This window comes from Clupea harengus, chromosome 6 (genome assembly GCF_900700415.2).
Source record: "Clupea harengus chromosome 6, Ch_v2.0.2, whole genome shotgun sequence".
In the NCBI taxonomy this organism is placed as follows: domain Eukaryota; kingdom Metazoa; phylum Chordata; class Actinopteri; order Clupeiformes; family Clupeidae; genus Clupea; species Clupea harengus.
The window spans coordinates 12035609-12052959 of record NC_045157.1 but is presented as its reverse complement, the minus strand read 5'-3'; the positions used below and the strand labels follow the sequence as shown (position 1 = coordinate 12052959).

The 17351-nt window shown below is 40.7% G+C and overlaps 1 protein-coding gene across 1 annotated transcript; it reads right to left on the bottom strand.

Moving 5' to 3' along the window:
• Positions 1-316: 316 nt before the first annotated feature.
• Positions 317-17089, bottom strand: LOC116220868 (cadherin-4-like). Its single transcript, XM_042707972.1, has 20 exons — positions 16893-17089; positions 16592-16652; positions 14706-14902; positions 11984-12044; positions 11769-11880; positions 11581-11600; positions 11332-11430; positions 10377-10529; positions 6233-6377; positions 5848-6020; positions 5639-5767; positions 3812-5501; positions 2969-3080; positions 2788-2807; positions 2379-2477; positions 1937-2083; positions 1341-1485; positions 969-1138; positions 754-883; positions 317-661 (listed from the first exon to the last, which is right to left on the bottom strand). The coding sequence occupies exons 1-12, from the start codon at positions 17087-17089 to the stop codon at positions 5418-5420; spliced, it is 1431 nt and encodes a 476-aa protein (XP_042563906.1). The 3' UTR covers positions 317-661; positions 754-883; positions 969-1138; positions 1341-1485; positions 1937-2083; positions 2379-2477; positions 2788-2807; positions 2969-3080; positions 3812-5417.
• Between the last annotated feature and the right edge of the window lie 262 nt (positions 17090-17351).

The following is a 17351-nucleotide window of genomic DNA, read 5'->3' as shown; positions in this document are numbered from 1 at the left end:
AGTAACCAGCAAGTTTAGGGAGCTTTACGGAGCTCCTCTCTAATTTGGGAAAGTCACTTCATTGACATTGCAGAGATTATTGAGAAAGTAAGTGTGGACACTATCTGTGACACTATATGTGGACTGTCTGAGAGTGCTGGAGTTCTGTCAGGATCAGTTTATCCAGTAAAAAAGGGGTTTAATGAACGGGAAACCATCTTCAGTATTTATTTAGCAAGGTCATGAACCCAGAGCCCATAATTGGGCATTGTTTATCCAATAGAGACTCGTCAAATATCTGTGGCATTTTAGAAAATGTAAGGCAGCACTGTATGTGTTGGATTGAATATTAATTTTATTGATTTTATTAGATCATAAGGTATACAAAGAGGCACAACTCGTGGTTTAAAAAGAAAAAACACTTAAAAAGTCTAAGAACAATCTAAGGGTCACTTCTTTAAAACAGCCACTGAGGTCTAGTCAAACAAAATACAGGCTGCCAAGTTTAAGAGGTGATTGCTAAACTGGCTGTACTTTAGACCTGGGCAAAAGCTATGCCCTATTCAATAGATATATCCCATAGTATTCCATAACAGACAACAGTGATATTCATGTGGAAAACTCTCAGCATGATGTTGAAGTAGTTGAAGAGTTGGTTTGAGCTTCAAATTAATCGAGGCTTCTGGGCACAAGGGACACAAAGAAGTCATTAAAGGACATCCAAACAATACAGGTTGAAAGCCATGCATAAGCTTTATCCATATTTCTACTTACTGAGGTTTGTTCAAAGTGAAGAGCGTGGTCATGTGCTGTCTGTTATAGTGATGTTGGCTTTGCTAAAGGCTTGGAGACCCTCACCCTCCATATCTGCAGCTCCAATCCCCAGTATATATCTAGGAATTATCTAAAATGTGTGAAAAATGTCGGTTACTGAATATCAGTTCAAATGAACATCTACTTCTAATCAGACAAAATAGGCAAGAGCGCACCTCTCTGTCAAGATGATCAGAATTCACCATAATCCCACCAGTGACAGGGTTGATGGAGAATGTGTTATTGGGCATTGGGGGGTCCTGACTCAGAATACTATATCTGATATCAGAATTTGCATATCCAGGTTCATCTGCATCAGTGGCATTAACCTTCATGAATTCAAATCCTGAAAGTGAACAGTGCACATAGTTTTAAAAAGTTTATATTGTCTAAAAAACAAACAGATTAAATGAAAAAAAGACTGAAATCAACATTAAACTATTTATTAATGTTACCTTTCCACTTTACTGAATCTTAAAGTGTACTATGCACTGTTAAAAAACGAAAAGCTTTGGTGCAGCTTAATTGATATCAAAAGGCATATATACCTGTTGGTGAGGTGTCATTCACAATTCCATGAAATACTTCTTGTTGAAAAACTGGCTTGTTATCGTTCATATCAATAACATTTATGAAGATTTCCATGGGGTCCTCTGCTGGAACTCCACCTTCAGTGGCTGCATGAACCATGACCTAAAATACCATAAATAACTGAATAGACATGACTAAATCATTAGTGCCCCACTAAATGGTGTCTCGGTGACTGAGGGGTTAATTAGTCTGAATAGACATGACTAAATTGAACTGAGAGCCTTAATTGTCATTGTGTTTGTATACCATGAAATGTGGAGAGAGCAAGGAGCCGCTATATCCGCACCCGTGCGCGCCACCATTTTGACAGAGATCACGATCTCAGTCAACACCAAAACTTTTACTAAACCTTTACTGTACTACTAAAACCTTTACTTTGACCTTTTCTAAATCATTAGTGATGCCTCACTAAATGCTGTCTCACTGACTGAGGGGTTAACTAGTCCTCAGCACCGAGGATCCTCATGGGGAGCAGTCTATCACAAGGCTACCCAGTCTTTGTAATCAATTGTACTGCACGCACCTAAAAATAACAGTGAAAATGGTCTCTTACTGTATATTTGTTCTGGTTCTCTCTGTCCAGTGGCTGTGTGACATACAGATTACCAGTGTCTGTGTCTACAGTGAAGAGGCCAATGGGAGGTTGGTCAGCTCCAGGTCCAGCGATGCTGTAAACTACATTCTCCTTCTGACTCCTAAACTGAAAAGTATGACACAAGCAAAACAGATGTTATATTTGATTTAATTTGGTATTTTATCAGAGGGGCCGCAAACTTACAGATAGTAATTTAGAACACTAGCGGACGAAAAGGCAGAGTGTTGAGCTTCGTATGGAATTGTCTTACAGATTACAGGTTAGACAGATATTGTATATACTGTAAGTGCTCAGTTTCTATTGGATGGGATTGCTCTTTTAGTAGGATTTACATTTGGGGCTGTGGTCCCTGTGGACACCATGTCTAACCATTGCAAACTCCAAGCCATCAGTTTCGTACCGTAACGAGCCGTACAGGGTAAGGACCTCTTTGGTTCTCTGGAATGTTGATGGGAGGAATCATCCATTCTCTCTTCCTCCTCTTTAGAACTCCTGAAGTCTTTGACAAGAGTAGGGTAGTGGGTTCAGTGGGTTGATGGTAAAAGGGCATTAAATGTCTTTTTGCTTTTGTCTTTTTATACTTTTGGTATGTTATAATAAAAAAGTACATAATTACTCACATAAAATCAAGTACATGATGCGTATTAAAGCAAATTTTACCTAATCCTAACATACAGATATGTGCCTAGTGTTATAACATTGTGTGATTGTAACTATTATCATTGATTTACAACTATAAGGCTTATTTCAAACATTATAACTTAAAAAACTCTACACTTTTACAAAAAATTACAGTAACAATTTCTTACCTCATCACTGCCAACAAAGGCTGGGTCAATCGCATAGCAAAATAAACAGTTCAGAAATTAGTGTCATTTACTCTATTAATATGTTGTGATCACATGCTGACATTTTATGAGATATAGATAGACATATAGATCTAGACATGACATGTATAAACCATGCATAATATAGCACCAGTAGCAGCACCGTATACAGATTTGGGAAGTCCTTCCTCTTGTACCAGAGACAGCCCAGAATCCTGTACAGACTGGGGTGACAGGACACCAGCGTGGACTCCTGTGGCAACTCCCTGCAGTCCCTGATTCACATTATAAGCACATGAAATAATAGAAATGTGTTAGAAACCAACATAGCTTTCAGAATCAGAATCAGAATCAGGTTTATTGGTCGAGTAAGTTTGCACAAACAAGGAATTTAACTCCGGGTTAAGTGGCTCTCAGTGTACTTACACAAAATATACAACACAACACAATACAACACAACAGCACGGTCTAAGAAATATATACAGGGAGGAATTGCTATATACAGGAGTTGTGAACAGTAAACACAACAAAGTGCAAGAAGTGCAGAGATAAATATTAAATGGTAAGAGAAATGTTGTACAGTACAGTATATACAGCCTTATTAGTTATACAGTAAAGAACGGATAGTATGACACATTTTGTATTTAAAATAAATAAATATAAATTTGATTTGTAGGTGTAATTGTACAGTGGTTATTATAGTGATACAGGGTTATTGCACAGTGTCACAGTTAGTTAACTTTCGACTTAAGTTAGCCAAGTCACTTTCATAATCTTTCAAAATCAAACTCTTCTTGATCACTCAGTGCACATACACACGCAAATGCATTTTAGCTCCTTCAAGTATAAGTCAAAAATCAAACTAAATATTGCAGTGTTCTGAACTGCACGGTGTGCATGCACAGCCAAAACAAAAACATTAATAAAAAAAAAAATACAGTCAGAAAATATAGTGATATCAATTTTAAGAGTTTTAAAGTTGATCATGAATTGTTTTGTAACTCACCAAAGCAAGGATAACATTAAACAACATAGTGGACGCGGTCATTGAGAACGGGAAGTACAATGCCTTCGTTTCATATAATGGTCCGTGCAGTAAGTATGTGGGTTGTTCGGGGCTGTTAGCACTTTTGAGAAATCCCCTTCTGTGATGCCATGAACCCAGGACACTGCACATGCCCAGTCTTCAGCCGGCTGTTCATCATGCCATTCATTATGTTTTGTTAGATTAGGAATTGTGCCTTGTTTACACTACCTTATGTGGCTGTAGATGGTTGACCTCTGCCTGAGAACTGGCCATGATATTGGGTCACTGCAATTAAATAACATATCAGTGTTCCAGTGTTCTTTTTGCAACACTCTTTTCTGTCACAGCAATCTAAAATGTTCCCTTCTTTATGAGCTACTGCAATGTGTCATTTGTGTCAAAACTAAAAAGTTCTAGAATCTCTACTGAAAATGATTATTTGCAGAAAATAACAACAACAATAACAAAAAAATGAATCACATTTTGTTTACAGACTTTAATGAAAAACTAGTATTGGTTTCACAGAGTCTTTATGGAAAGCCTTGTTCAGGGTCCTGATTTAAATACTACCTTCATTTACTGGCATCCAAAGGTCAAAGGTCACAGAATGTGCTAAGATCATGTGGTTATGTGACATCTACATTGACAGGAAAGGGTCTTTTGATAGACAGCTGAAACAACCAGCAGGGACCCTTACAGAGTTCATCTCATTTAATGTTTTCATTGGAAAGATGCTTGATTTACACGGGAAAGAGATAATCAGTAAGAAAGTAAGCGAGGAAGTGTTTTATATGTGTTTTGCAAGACACTATCTGTGACACTTTGTATGTGGACTGTTTGAGTGTTGGAGTTCGTTCAGGGTCATTTTATTCAGTCAAAAATGGTTTAAAGAACGGGAAACCTGACTCAGTGTTTATTTAGCAAGGTCATTAACCTAGAGCAAGAGCCCAGAATTGGGCATTGTTTATCTAACGGAGACTCGTCAAAGGCATTTTAGAAAGCTAAAGGCACCACTGTATGAGTTGGATTGAATATTATTTATTTTTTTAAATCTTAATGTATACAAAGAGGCTCAACTCGTTGGTCAGAGTTAAAAAATAAATATTACAACACTTGTGTAAGAACAATCTTTAAAACAGCCACTGAGGTCTCATCAAACAGAATACAGGCTGCCAAGTTTAAGAGGTGATTGCTAAACTGGCTGTACTTTAGAACTGGGCAAAAGCTACATATTCGATAGATATATCCCATAATGTTCCATAAGACCTCAGTGAAATTCATGTGGACAACTCTCAACATGATGTTGAAGTGTCTTTCCAAGTAGAGTTGGTTTGAGCTTCAAATGAATCCAGGCTTCTGGGCACAAGTGACACAAAGAGGTCATTAACGGACATCCAAACAATACAGGTTGAAAGCCATGCATAAGCTTTATCCATATTTCTGCTTAAAGGGTAATGTAATGTAATCTAATGTTGAAGCCTGATTACGAGGTGAAGGTACAAGAAATCACTGGACCTAGAGCTGACCAGCCTCCCATTGGCCACTTCACTGTTGACTGGAGCTGACCAGCCTCCCATTGGCCTCTTCACTGTTGACTGGAGCTGACCAGCCTCCCATTGGCCTCTTCACTGTTGATAAAGACACTGGGAGTCTGTACGTCACGCAGCCGCTGGACAGAGAGAAACAAGACAGATAGAAAGTAGGAAACAATTTCCACGAGTGTGTTGTATTATTTTTGCCTTTCTTCAATTTAGATTCAGTTGGAATGAGTAACAAGGATAAAGAAACCATATTATTTCCACGTACATGGGTTTGGTTTAACTGAGGAGCGTGGTCGTTGCTGTCTGTTATAGTGATGATGGCTTTGCTATATGCTGTAAGACCCTCACCCTCCAGGTCTGCAGCTTGGATCTCCAATATATATTCATGAATTTTCTGAAAATGAAAGACATGTTATTGAATATCAGTAATATACAACACCTACCCTAAAGCAAAAATACAATGCAATAACTCACCTCCCTGTCCAGGTTGACACCATTAACTTGAATCGCTCCAGTGACAGGGTTGATGGAGAACATGTTTTCGTTGGGCTGGGGTGGATGCTGACTCTTTATTTTATATCTGATCTCAGAATTTGCGTGGCCTGGTTCATCTGCATCAGTGGCCACAACGTTCATGAACTCAAATCCTGCCAATTAACGGCACGCAAATGAGCACTTCTACATTTCTACATTTTCTCTTAAATACTAATCAAGACATAATCAACACTTAACTGTCTGTTGCTTTTACTTGTCTTAACTGATTCATGTGAAATTTCTGCCTTGTTACAAAATCAGTTTCAGTGTTGTATGACTTAACTGAAAGATAATATTTGATTTCATTCACAGAAAATAAACACACCTATTTTAGATGCCTCAGGCACACTTCGTAGAAATGGATTTTGTTTGAAAACCGGCTCATTATCATTCTGATCAATAACACGTATATCGATTTCCACAGGGTCCTCTGCTTGACCTCCACCAGCAAAAACTACATGCACGTAGAGCTAAAATACAGTAAACACAGGTTAATATTCAGATTTCCCTTTTTCATCTAATTGTGATGTATCTATGCAGAACAGCCAAGTGTCTTATCCTTATAACCTTAGGAAACTTCAGGACTGTACAATATATAGGGAGCACTTTTCAGTTGTTTTTTTTTTTTTCATAATGACTGCAAATGATAAGCCATAATGGTAAAAATGTTGTACCAAATGATACGCCATAATGGTGAAAATGTTGTACCAAATGATACGCCATAATGGTGAAAATGTTGTACCAAATGAAAGACCTAAGTATTGGGCACATGTTTTGTATTCATTGTATTGTATATGTATTATTTCAGTGCAAAATGATTATGCATTAACTTGAGAGTATGCACTTGCCCCTTCAGTGGGTCAGTTGCAACATTGGATTTCTAAACAAATAGCTAATTGTGAATGCAGATTTATTTGTATCCAAAACAAAGTGGACATAAAAGTAACCAATCATTTCTAAAAATGTATACCAAATCATGCCTGTCAGTAAAAATAATGATGGTAGACTGAATTTAAGACAAAGACCTATGGTCTGCCAACATTATTCTAAAGTCATAATTCTGCCAAACATATATTTCCTCTCCAGGGGTAGATTGAGTCCCTAGTTTTGGAGAGATCACCAGTATGACAGTGGGATACTGTGCTTGAGAAGATGCATGTAAATGCTGCAATGGACTACTTTATGAATTTATTTTCTGCAGTGTGTGAAAAACATGCTCCAATTAAGAAGCTCACTGTTAGGTCACTTAAAGCACCTTGGCTGGATGAGGAATTGAGAAACTTGATGAGAGAAAGGGACCTACTGAAAAGATCTGCCATCATGTCAGGTAATGTAGCAGATTGGCAAGCTTACCGCTCACTAAGAAATATAATAACTAAATGAAATAGACAAAATAAAAAATATTACTATCATTCTAAATTTGAGGAGTGTCATGGAGACAGTAAAAAACTTTGGAGAGTACTTAATGATGCTATGGGCAGAAGTAAAATGGCCAAAACACCTTCATTTATTGAACTGAATGGAGAATTCATTACTAAACCATCTGATATAGCAAACTACTTCAAAAATTACTTCCTCAGTAAAGTGAACACACTAAGAAATAAAATGCTGCCTGTGAGTGGTGGGCTGTCCAAAGCTATAATAAAAAATCATATTATGTGTGGTAAGGATTGTGTGTTTGATTTCAAGCCAATCAGTGCTGATTTTAGGTTAAGATACTTCACACAATTAAGTGTGATCCTCCAAGTAATCTGCGAACGCAAACTGTCATGAATATTTTTTTCAAGCTTGTTCGTTTGGCCAACCCATGTCATGCCGTAATAGACAAGTGTATTACAAGACATGTCTTTCGGGTGAAAGCGTTGGTTTCGAGCGGCCTTTTTAAGATGGCATTTACGGTAACGTGTGACGTTGGTACGCTGCAATAACGTTATGCTATCTAACGTAGGCTAACGTGCTAAAGTCAGACAGTTGGCTGACAAACGCCTCGCAAATCACATCAACCAATAACGGTGTTATTGGATAGTACAGTGTCTTTCTCTGTAACTTTTGAAAAATCCAAGCGTGAAAACGTCGAAAAATTTACATTATCCTCTGTCCTGTCGTTTGAAGCAAACCTTTTAGCTCTGGCATTGGTCTCCTATTATGTATTTATCACTTCACTGGATTGGAAGACAATTTTTCAGGCTCTCGCACGCCCCCTTCATTGAGGCAGAGGTTCCCCTCCCCTATGTGCTTTTTCACTGTGGTTTTATGACAGATCAGCAAGACTAAATAGCTTCTTCACATACGTGAAATACATTACATTACCTATTCTATGGATACAAACGACGTATAATAAAAGTGTCTACAAATATTTCAGTGATGACAAACAATGAGAAAGCATGCGCTCAACCCAGTGTGTGAGGGATTGCACAATCTGATATGAGGCGCAGCTGCCTCACCTCGCGATTCGCTTCTGTTTAAACAGGACATGGTCAAATTCAGCGATTTTGATTATAAAAATTATCGGAATCATACAACATTTTTATTTAAAGCCCAGATCAGTAGATACATATTAATATTTATTTTATTTTATCATTATTTTTTACTTTTCATGATGACTTTTACTTTTCATGAGGCTCTGCCTCCCCTGACCACACGTCCCTATGTGTATGTAATCTGAAGCACTGACCCATTTTCTACTGCCGGGCGCTTCACTGCAACTGAGCAAACTTACCACTCTCCTACTTCAGTTTGTTTTCAGAATGAGAGAATTTTAGGAGGAGGATGCCATTACTGTGGCTCAACTAGAGGCAGGAGTCAGGTGCAAATAGGCCTTGTCCTGACAAGCTAGACTCAAAGAGTAATGTAAAGGGAAAAGATAATGGTTGGGTTGGCCTGTGCCTGTGCAACATTCAACACAGGAATGTTTATGATTAAACTGTTACCAGAGCACAAAATTGTTTACAACAGCACGAAGTTCTTTATAGATCTAGCCTCATAATTTTTTTGTCAAGTGCACTAGATTGATGCATTGAACTTTAAAATGTGCAAAATGTTCTTATATATAAAATATATTCCCCGGGGAGCATGCCCCGGACCCTCCTAGGGGGTTCGCATCGTTGTCACCTTTTTCATCCCTGATGAGTTTGCACCCCTGTGAATGGATCATGGAAAATAAGCTGAAGTTGAATGTCTTAACTAAATGCATGGCAATAGGTTCTAAATATGCTCTCAGGACAGATAAGAAATTAAGCCTCTCTTTAAAGGGTACTACTATGGAACAGGTAAAAGAAGTCAAACTGCTGGGTGTCACTATTGATGAAACACTGTCATGGTCCACTCAGATTAATTATACAGTGGTGAGAGTGATTAATGGTATCTATGCCATTAGAAGGAGTGCTCATCTGCTAACTAATACAACAATTAGACTAGTCATACAATCTCTAGTTCTGTCAAATCTGGACTACTGTCCTGTTATCCGGTCTAGTGCATCAAAGCAAGAACTCGTAAACTTCAGCTTGCTCAGAACAGAGCAGCAAGACTAGCACTTCACTGCTCTGTTAGGAGTAGTGTGGATGCTATGCATGCCAGGCTGTCATGGATGAGGGTGGATGAAAGACTGGCATGTAGCCTTATTTTGTTTTTAAATAATGTGTATTCCTCACAGAAACCTGTCAGTTTATCTTTACAGCTATCACCTGCAAATGAGAGACATGGTTATAATACTAGACAGGCACTAAGTGGTCACTTTACTTTTCCTCTACCCAGAACCAATGCACTTAAGAAAACAGTAATGTACAGAGCCATTGCATAATGGAATGTGCTCCCCTCATATGTGACTAACAAGAAATAAATATGATTTCAAAAGGAAACTTAAGGCAGCAATAATCAGAAAGGAAATTATAGTAGATTAGGTTATTATTTTAGGTATTTAAGGTATTTAGGTATTTTTTTATTATTTTACTTTTAATGTAAATGTTGTTTTCTAAGTCTGTGTTTTTGTGATAATTAATCATGCTGTACTGCATTTTATGTATTTGTATTGTATTGTAATGTTTTTTGCCTGGACCCCAGGAAGAATAGTCTCCACTACGGTGTAGACTAATGGGGATCCTACATAAACATAAACAACTACGCCTCTCTCCCTACCTGAATAAGATGTGACACAATGAAAGATACTTAGACTGCAGCAAGCAGCTTCCCATATTAGGAAACTTTACAGTTTGTTTTCTCTCAACTAGTTCCTTGGTGTGGCTCTCACTTGGAAGTGGTATCTGAATCTTACTGTAGCAGTTTCACAGTTGTGACATGTTGAGGAGTGAATAAAAGAGATAAAAAAAAGCCCTCAGTGATGTCTTGTGAAGAAAAGGCCGACCTGCTATATCAGGAGCTCAGAGCACCGACACATAAGGTGGGAACTCGCACCCAAACAGCAGGGCTTAGTTTGCGGGTGACAAATGGAAATGATAGAAATGGTCTCTTACTGTATATCTGGCTTGTTTTTCTCTGTCCAATGGTTGTGTGACATACAGTCTTCCCAATTCATTAATAATGAATAGGTTAATGGGAGGTTGGTCAGCCCCAGGTCCAGTGATGTTGTAAACTACAATATCATCCTCATGCTCATCACTCCTAAACTGAAAAGTAAGACACAAGCAAAACAGATGTTTTACCGTATATGTTACAGTGATGCTATGAATGATTTCAATGTCCTTCAGAGTACAGGTCTTAAGCTGACAATTGCATGACAAATGTAAAGCTGGTGTTAGATTTGAGACTGAAACTTCATCAAAGGGATCACTAACATCAAGCCATGAACCTGCAATGTTACACCACTCTCTGACCCAAAGCGCCTAAAATTCACACAAGTTCTGCTCAAAAATGCTTTTTAATAAAACACCATCCAGTCTAAAAACTGCAATACAAAGCGGGGTTAGAACTCCAAGCAAAAGGTCAAGCCCAAAGACCAACTAACAGAAAGGCAGGTGACAGACAGAGAACAATGAGTACCTAATCGGGTAGTCAGAAGCAACTGGAAAATGTGGAAAACAAACAAAAGCACTGGGCAAAGGAAAACCAAAAATAAAATGGAGAAAAAAATGTGTGAACTGGCAGGGCAAGGCTCAGACAGAAGTATATTTGGAAGGTTCAGACTGATTTCAAAACTACAATGCCTCAACTTAAACATGACTTAAAAGATCATCTTAACTTTTCAACTTAAAATTTTAATTCACTGTGCAGACAGGGACCTGTGGAGTATGGAAGTAAACGCAATTCCTAAAGAAACACACAGTTACAATGTAGGTTTACTTGCATATACAGCAGGTGCTCATTTTCTATTGGATGGGATTGCTCTGTTAGTAGGATTTACGTTCTGGGCTGTTATCTCTGTGGACACCATGTCTAACCATTGTAAACTCCAAGCCATCAGTTTCGTACCTTAGCGAACTGTACAGGGAAAGGACCTCTTTCATTCTCTGAAATTTTGATTTGAGGAATGGTCCATTCTCTCTTCCTCCTCTTTAGAACTCCTGACGTCTTTGACAATAGTAGGGCAGTAGGTTCAGGTTTGATGGTATTGTGTGATTGTAACTATTATCATTGATTTAGAACTATAAGGCTTATTTCAAACATTATAAACTAAAGAACTCTACACTTTTACAAAAAATTACAATAACAATATCTTACCTCATCACTGCCAACAAAGGCTGGGTCAATCACATAGCAAAATGAACAGTTCATCAATTAGTGTCATTTTTTTAAGACTGTATTAATATGTTATGATGACATGCTGACATTGTATGAGATATAGATAGACTTATAGATGTAGACATGACATGTATAAACCATGGATAATAAAGCACCAGTAGCAGCACCGTATGCAGATTTGGGAAGTCCTTCCTCTTGTACCAGAGACAGCCCAGAATCCTGTACAGACTGTGGTGACAGGACACCAGCATGGACTCTTGTGGCAACTCCCTGCAGTCCCTGATTCACATTATAAACATATGAAATAATAGAAATGTGTCAGAAAACAACAGTTTTCTACTTGAGCAAGCCAAATCTGGGAATGGTATCCATTTGTTCTTACTTGTGTTACGTTCCGGAGGAAAAGAGACCCAATTGCAGACCAAAAAATGAGGGGAAAAAAACTTAAAAGGTTAATCAGTTCAAAAAGTCAACACACAAGAAATCCAAAAATTCAGAGCATGCAGAGCAGAAAGAAAAACACAAAAATCAAAAACTTATCTCACACCGGCAGATAATCAGGGGAGTACAAGCAGAAGAGTTATATTCCAGTTTACAGGTTAAACAGGCAGAGTCTTTCACAGAGACTTCTTGTGACGATCAGACAGGGAACAAAGGGCAGACTGAACTTAAATACTGGAGGGGTAACAGGTAATTGGTGGGAAGCAAACAGGCGGCAGTGACAGAGGGCAGGTGGGGGCGGAGTCTCAGAACAAAACAGAAAACACATGGCATAACAAAAACACAAAGAGCACATGTCAAAACAAACACAATAGGCACAAGACAGCCAGAGTCCTTTAGGCAGCAGAGAGGATACTAACAACTGGACAACCTGTAGCGATTGTCACCTACTAGAACAGCCCTTGACTTCACTGAACTCGGTTGAAAGAAGATCCCATGACAATATAATAATAATATAATCATTTCCTGTTTGATAGAGTTGCTGCTATCTGGCGTGCCCTTTTTTTTTACACTTAACACACCACCTAGCAAAGGCTGACTGCTGACAACCCAAAATGAACACTAGGAGGCAGAACTACCACCCTATACTAACCTCTGCTGCCCCAATAGAATAATTGCTCATACTTAATCATATACAAACTGTATTTTTACCTAGAACTTCTATAAGTATGATTTACAGCGAGTTTAGAGGTATTAGACAGGAAAATCTGATTAAGATGAAAACTGTATCCACAAATCGCTACCAGTACAAACCAGTCAAAAGCCAGGCACCAATACAACTATTTTGAGAAATGTTGTCACCAGTCCCCAGTATGAGATATTGGAGGTTTGGTGTTAACATGTTTAGCTATAGCCAGCTAATAGTATAATGAGTAAAGCCAGCGCAAGTTAACTCAAGACGTTAAATCAACGTAATTCTCTAAAAGATGGAAAACCAAATATCTTTATGATTGTGTAACAGACTAGTATGGGACTGGTGAAGAGTGAATGTATTTTATCCCCTCGGGGTTTCCGTACTTGGAAAAAGGTATTCCGGCTCTCACATTGTAACTAACTCACTTCTTATCTGCTTACGAAGTAAACGAGACTGTTTTCCCTTCCAAGCCTGTGTCATTCTTGTGCTATAAAGATCCAAGTGCCAACGCTCGGTTACATTGGTGGCAGCGGTTTCCAAAAGGTTGATGAATTCTATAGTTTCGTTTTGTTTGCAATAGTCGTTTTATTTTTAGAGTGTAGTGGATTTGTATTGTTTATTCTGCTAGCGGTTAGCTATCCGATGTCTGGCTTAGCACGGCCGTTTTAGGCTAATACAGACGGCGAAAAAAATATATATATTAATAGTAGTGTCGTGGCTGATCATTCCATTTCTTTTTGTGATCAATGTATTTTCTGAGACTGATTGTAAAGAAAATCTGATAGTATTTATTGTGGTCGTTAATGTCACAATAAGGAGACGTCCATGGTCAAGCTCGATCTCAGCGCATGTACTGGTTTCTTGGTACTATTTAAGCCTCGTTCTTGTGGGGCGTTGTCCCATATTAATTACCCTAATCATCTGTATTTGGGCTTGTATCGACTACCCCAGGGGGTCTATTTTCTGAGGCCACCTTTGACCTGACAACTGTCTCTTCAGAGAGCCAGACTTCTTGTCTACTGTACACTTGGCACTTTTTGCTATTCTAAGAGTTCCTTACTGTAAGCATGTCCTTATCTGGCGCAAGTGTTCTTATCTATTCCAGTACTGTACCTTGCGCTGAGAACCAGTCCATTCCATATTCACATTAACATAAAAAATATCCCACAGTAGCTAACATGTGGTGCAAAGAAGAAGAGGGTTCTATGCTGTTTGACACCTGATGGGACAAAGATTACCATGCCGCCAGGGTGAAGATTGATTTACCATCTCCTTTTTCTGGAGAGGATGAGAAGCAAAGTTTTCTCTGCTGGGCACGTCAATTTGAAGTGGCGGTCCGCGCTCTCGTGGAAGGGGATGAGAAGACAACCTATCACTATGAACTGGTGAGAATTCTTCCAACTCGTTTGAGCAGAGCAGCATTCTTATTGTGGGATAGCCTTCCTACTACAGTCCAGGCTGATTATAGTGCTGTGAAAGAGAGACTTAAGGAAGCCTTTGGACGCAAACAGTTTTTGGATCGTTTCAGAGCCAATCTTTCTGCCCGCTCCCGTGCCCCACACGAGAGTCTCGTAGTGTTTGCTGCTGATATCAGCCGGCTTGTTGCGGAGGCATTTCCTGACTATGAAAGAAATGCCACTGGAGAGGAAAAGTTCCGCCGTTTCCTCGCTGGTTTGGATGCTGATTTGAGGTTAAAGTGTCACGAACAAGGAGCTACAGACATGGAAGAAGCATTGATAATTGCTGAGCGGTGTGAGAATGGCAGAGAGGGGGTCAAACAAGACTATGCTGCTAAAGTCACTGGCTGCATGACCAGTGTTGGAGGACAGGTAGCCTCCGTTCACTCAGTGACTGATTATGGGGGCCTACACAAAGCGATACACAGCCTGACTGAAGAGATGAGGGATATGAAAGTCGAAATGAAACTGATGGCCGAGGATAATCAGCGGCTGCGGCTGAAGGCGAATACAGGCGGATGGCGTGGCTCTCCTTCATCAGGGAGGAGCCCATGTTGTTGCACTTGTGGTGGATATGGATGCCAGTCGCAAGCCTCCCGTGAGCTACAGCGGGGCCGCTCACCGGACAGGGGATTCCCATTACCTGGTGGGGACCGGAGGCCATTCGCAGCATCTCGTGGCCATGGAAGTCCTGGTCCTGCCGGGTCACCTGGGAGACGCAGTTCAAGCCCGGGCCGACACACACGTTATGAGGAGGAGACACCTAGGAGACGGGGCGTGCGCTTCATCTCCCCTCACGGTGACCACCAGCACAGCCGCCAGGGAAACGAGATGTAGCTGATGTTGTGGGCTGAACGCCAGCTGCACTCTCTTTGGGCTCACCGACCAACACTGACAGTAACCCTGTAATTACAAACTCTGTGAACAGCATTGAAGGTGAGACACCAATATCTTATGTTCAAGGTGTGATTGAAGGCACGTGGTTCCCATGTTACTGGACTCAGGTTCAAGTGTGTCTCTCATTAGTGCTGACTTCAGAATGTCTGTCCCCTCCCTTCGTAACCGCCCCCTAAAGAAAGACTATGTAAGTGCCCGTGCAGTGAACGGACAAATGTTGGACACATTAGGCACAATTCCTGTCATATTGTGTCTGGGCACAGAGTCATGGCAGCATACTTTTCATGTGTTGAGGGAAACTACACAAGCGGTGCTATTGGGCTGGGACTTTTTAGTGAAAAACCATGCCCTTTTGGACATCACCCACGGCAAGCTTCAACTATGGGATACCACCATTCCTCTACTCCAGGGCAGTGATCTAACCCCTGTGTGCTGTAACGTTGCCATTGCCAACACCATGACTTTCCCCCCACTTAGTGAGATTATTGTGCCTGTGAATGTCCACCCACCTAGCTCATCTGTGGCTTATTCAAATTACTTTGTTGGATACTTAGAGCCCAATATTCCTGATAGCTCAAACTTAGTTGTAGCTCACACGGTTACAGCAGTGAGAAATGGAGTGACATGTGCTCGAGTTTTAAATCCTACAAAAAGTGATGTTGTTTTACAGCAGGGCACTCATTTAGGGGAATTTTACACAATCAATGACACAGACATAAACTCACTATCACATGATGTGGCTGCAGTGACAGCTAACCCGTCATCCCATGTCATTCCCCCTGTGTCATTAGAAGATTCCCCCATCTCAACATCTCAGAAGGCAACATTGTCTGCATTGCTCCAGCAGTATGGGGACATTTTCTCTGGTGATAACCGAAACACAGGCAAATGCACACTGGTGAATCACCGTATTCACACAAATAACCATCCTCCCATTAAGCAACGCGCGTACCGAACCTCACCTGGAAAGAGGGCGGAGATCGAGAAACAGGTGGCAGAGCTGCTTGCAGATGGCGTGATTGAAGAGAGCTGCAGCCCCTGGGCCGCTCCAGTCGTTTTAGTGAAGAAAAAGAATGGTAAATGGAGATTTTGCGTTGACTACAGACGCCTCAACAGTGTGACTGTGAAAGACTGTCATCCTCTGCCACGGGTAGATAACACACTGGATGCACTGGCAGGTTCTGTGTGGTTCAGCACACTAGACTTTTCTAACGGATTCTGGCAATTGGAAGTCGCGGAAGAGGATCGTGAAAAGACAGCATTTACCACTGGGCAGGGCCTTTACCAGTGGCGTTCAATGCCAATGGGTTTGTCCAATTCTCCTGCTACTTATCAGAGGATGATGGAACTAGTGCTGAGGGGTTTACCATGGAACATCTGCATGGTGTACCTAGATGATGTCCTTCTTTACAGTGACACATTCGAGCGCCATCTTTCCAGCCTTAGGGAAGTGTTTTCAAGGATCAAGGCTGCCGGGCTAAAGCTAAATCCATCAAAATGCCATCTCGCCCGAAATCATGTGGTTTTCCTGGGTCACGTCATCTCTCAGCAGGGCCTCCAACCTGATCCAAAGAACACAGAGAAGGTCAGGAAATGGCCTACTCCTCAGTCTGCATCAGAGGTCCGGGCGTTTGTGGGCCTATGCTCATATTACAGGCATTTTGTACGAAATTTTGCCAAACATGCTGCCCCTCTCAATCACCTAATGGGAAAATATGTAGCTTTTGAATGGACTGTAGACTGTGAAACATCATTCACTTACCTGAAGGATATGCTGTCCTCTGCTCCTATTGTGGCCTTACCAGATTTCAGTGTACCCTTCAAAGTGTTCACGGATGCATCCAAAGAGGCTGTCGGGGCTGTCCTTGCCCAAGTGAAGGAGGGGGTGGAGCATGTAGTGGCTTATGCCAGCCAAACGCTGAATCAAACACAGCGGCGCTGGTCCACTTTTGACCGTGAGTTGTGGGCAGTTGTGTGGGCGGTGCGCGAGTTCCGGCATTACATCGGGCTTACGTCCTTCACCATTGTTACAGACCATCGCCCTCTGTTAAGCCTCCGACGCATGACTCTTGATCATGATCCAACAGGCAGAAGGGGTAGATGGATCTTAGAGCTGGATCCCCTCAACTGGGACATTGTGTACAAGGATGGTCAACGCCATATGAATGCGGATGCTCTCTCCCGACGGCCAGACAGAGACTACCTGGCCGATAGCAGATTGAGCCCCTTGGATACCATGGTTGGAGTTAACGCCGTACATC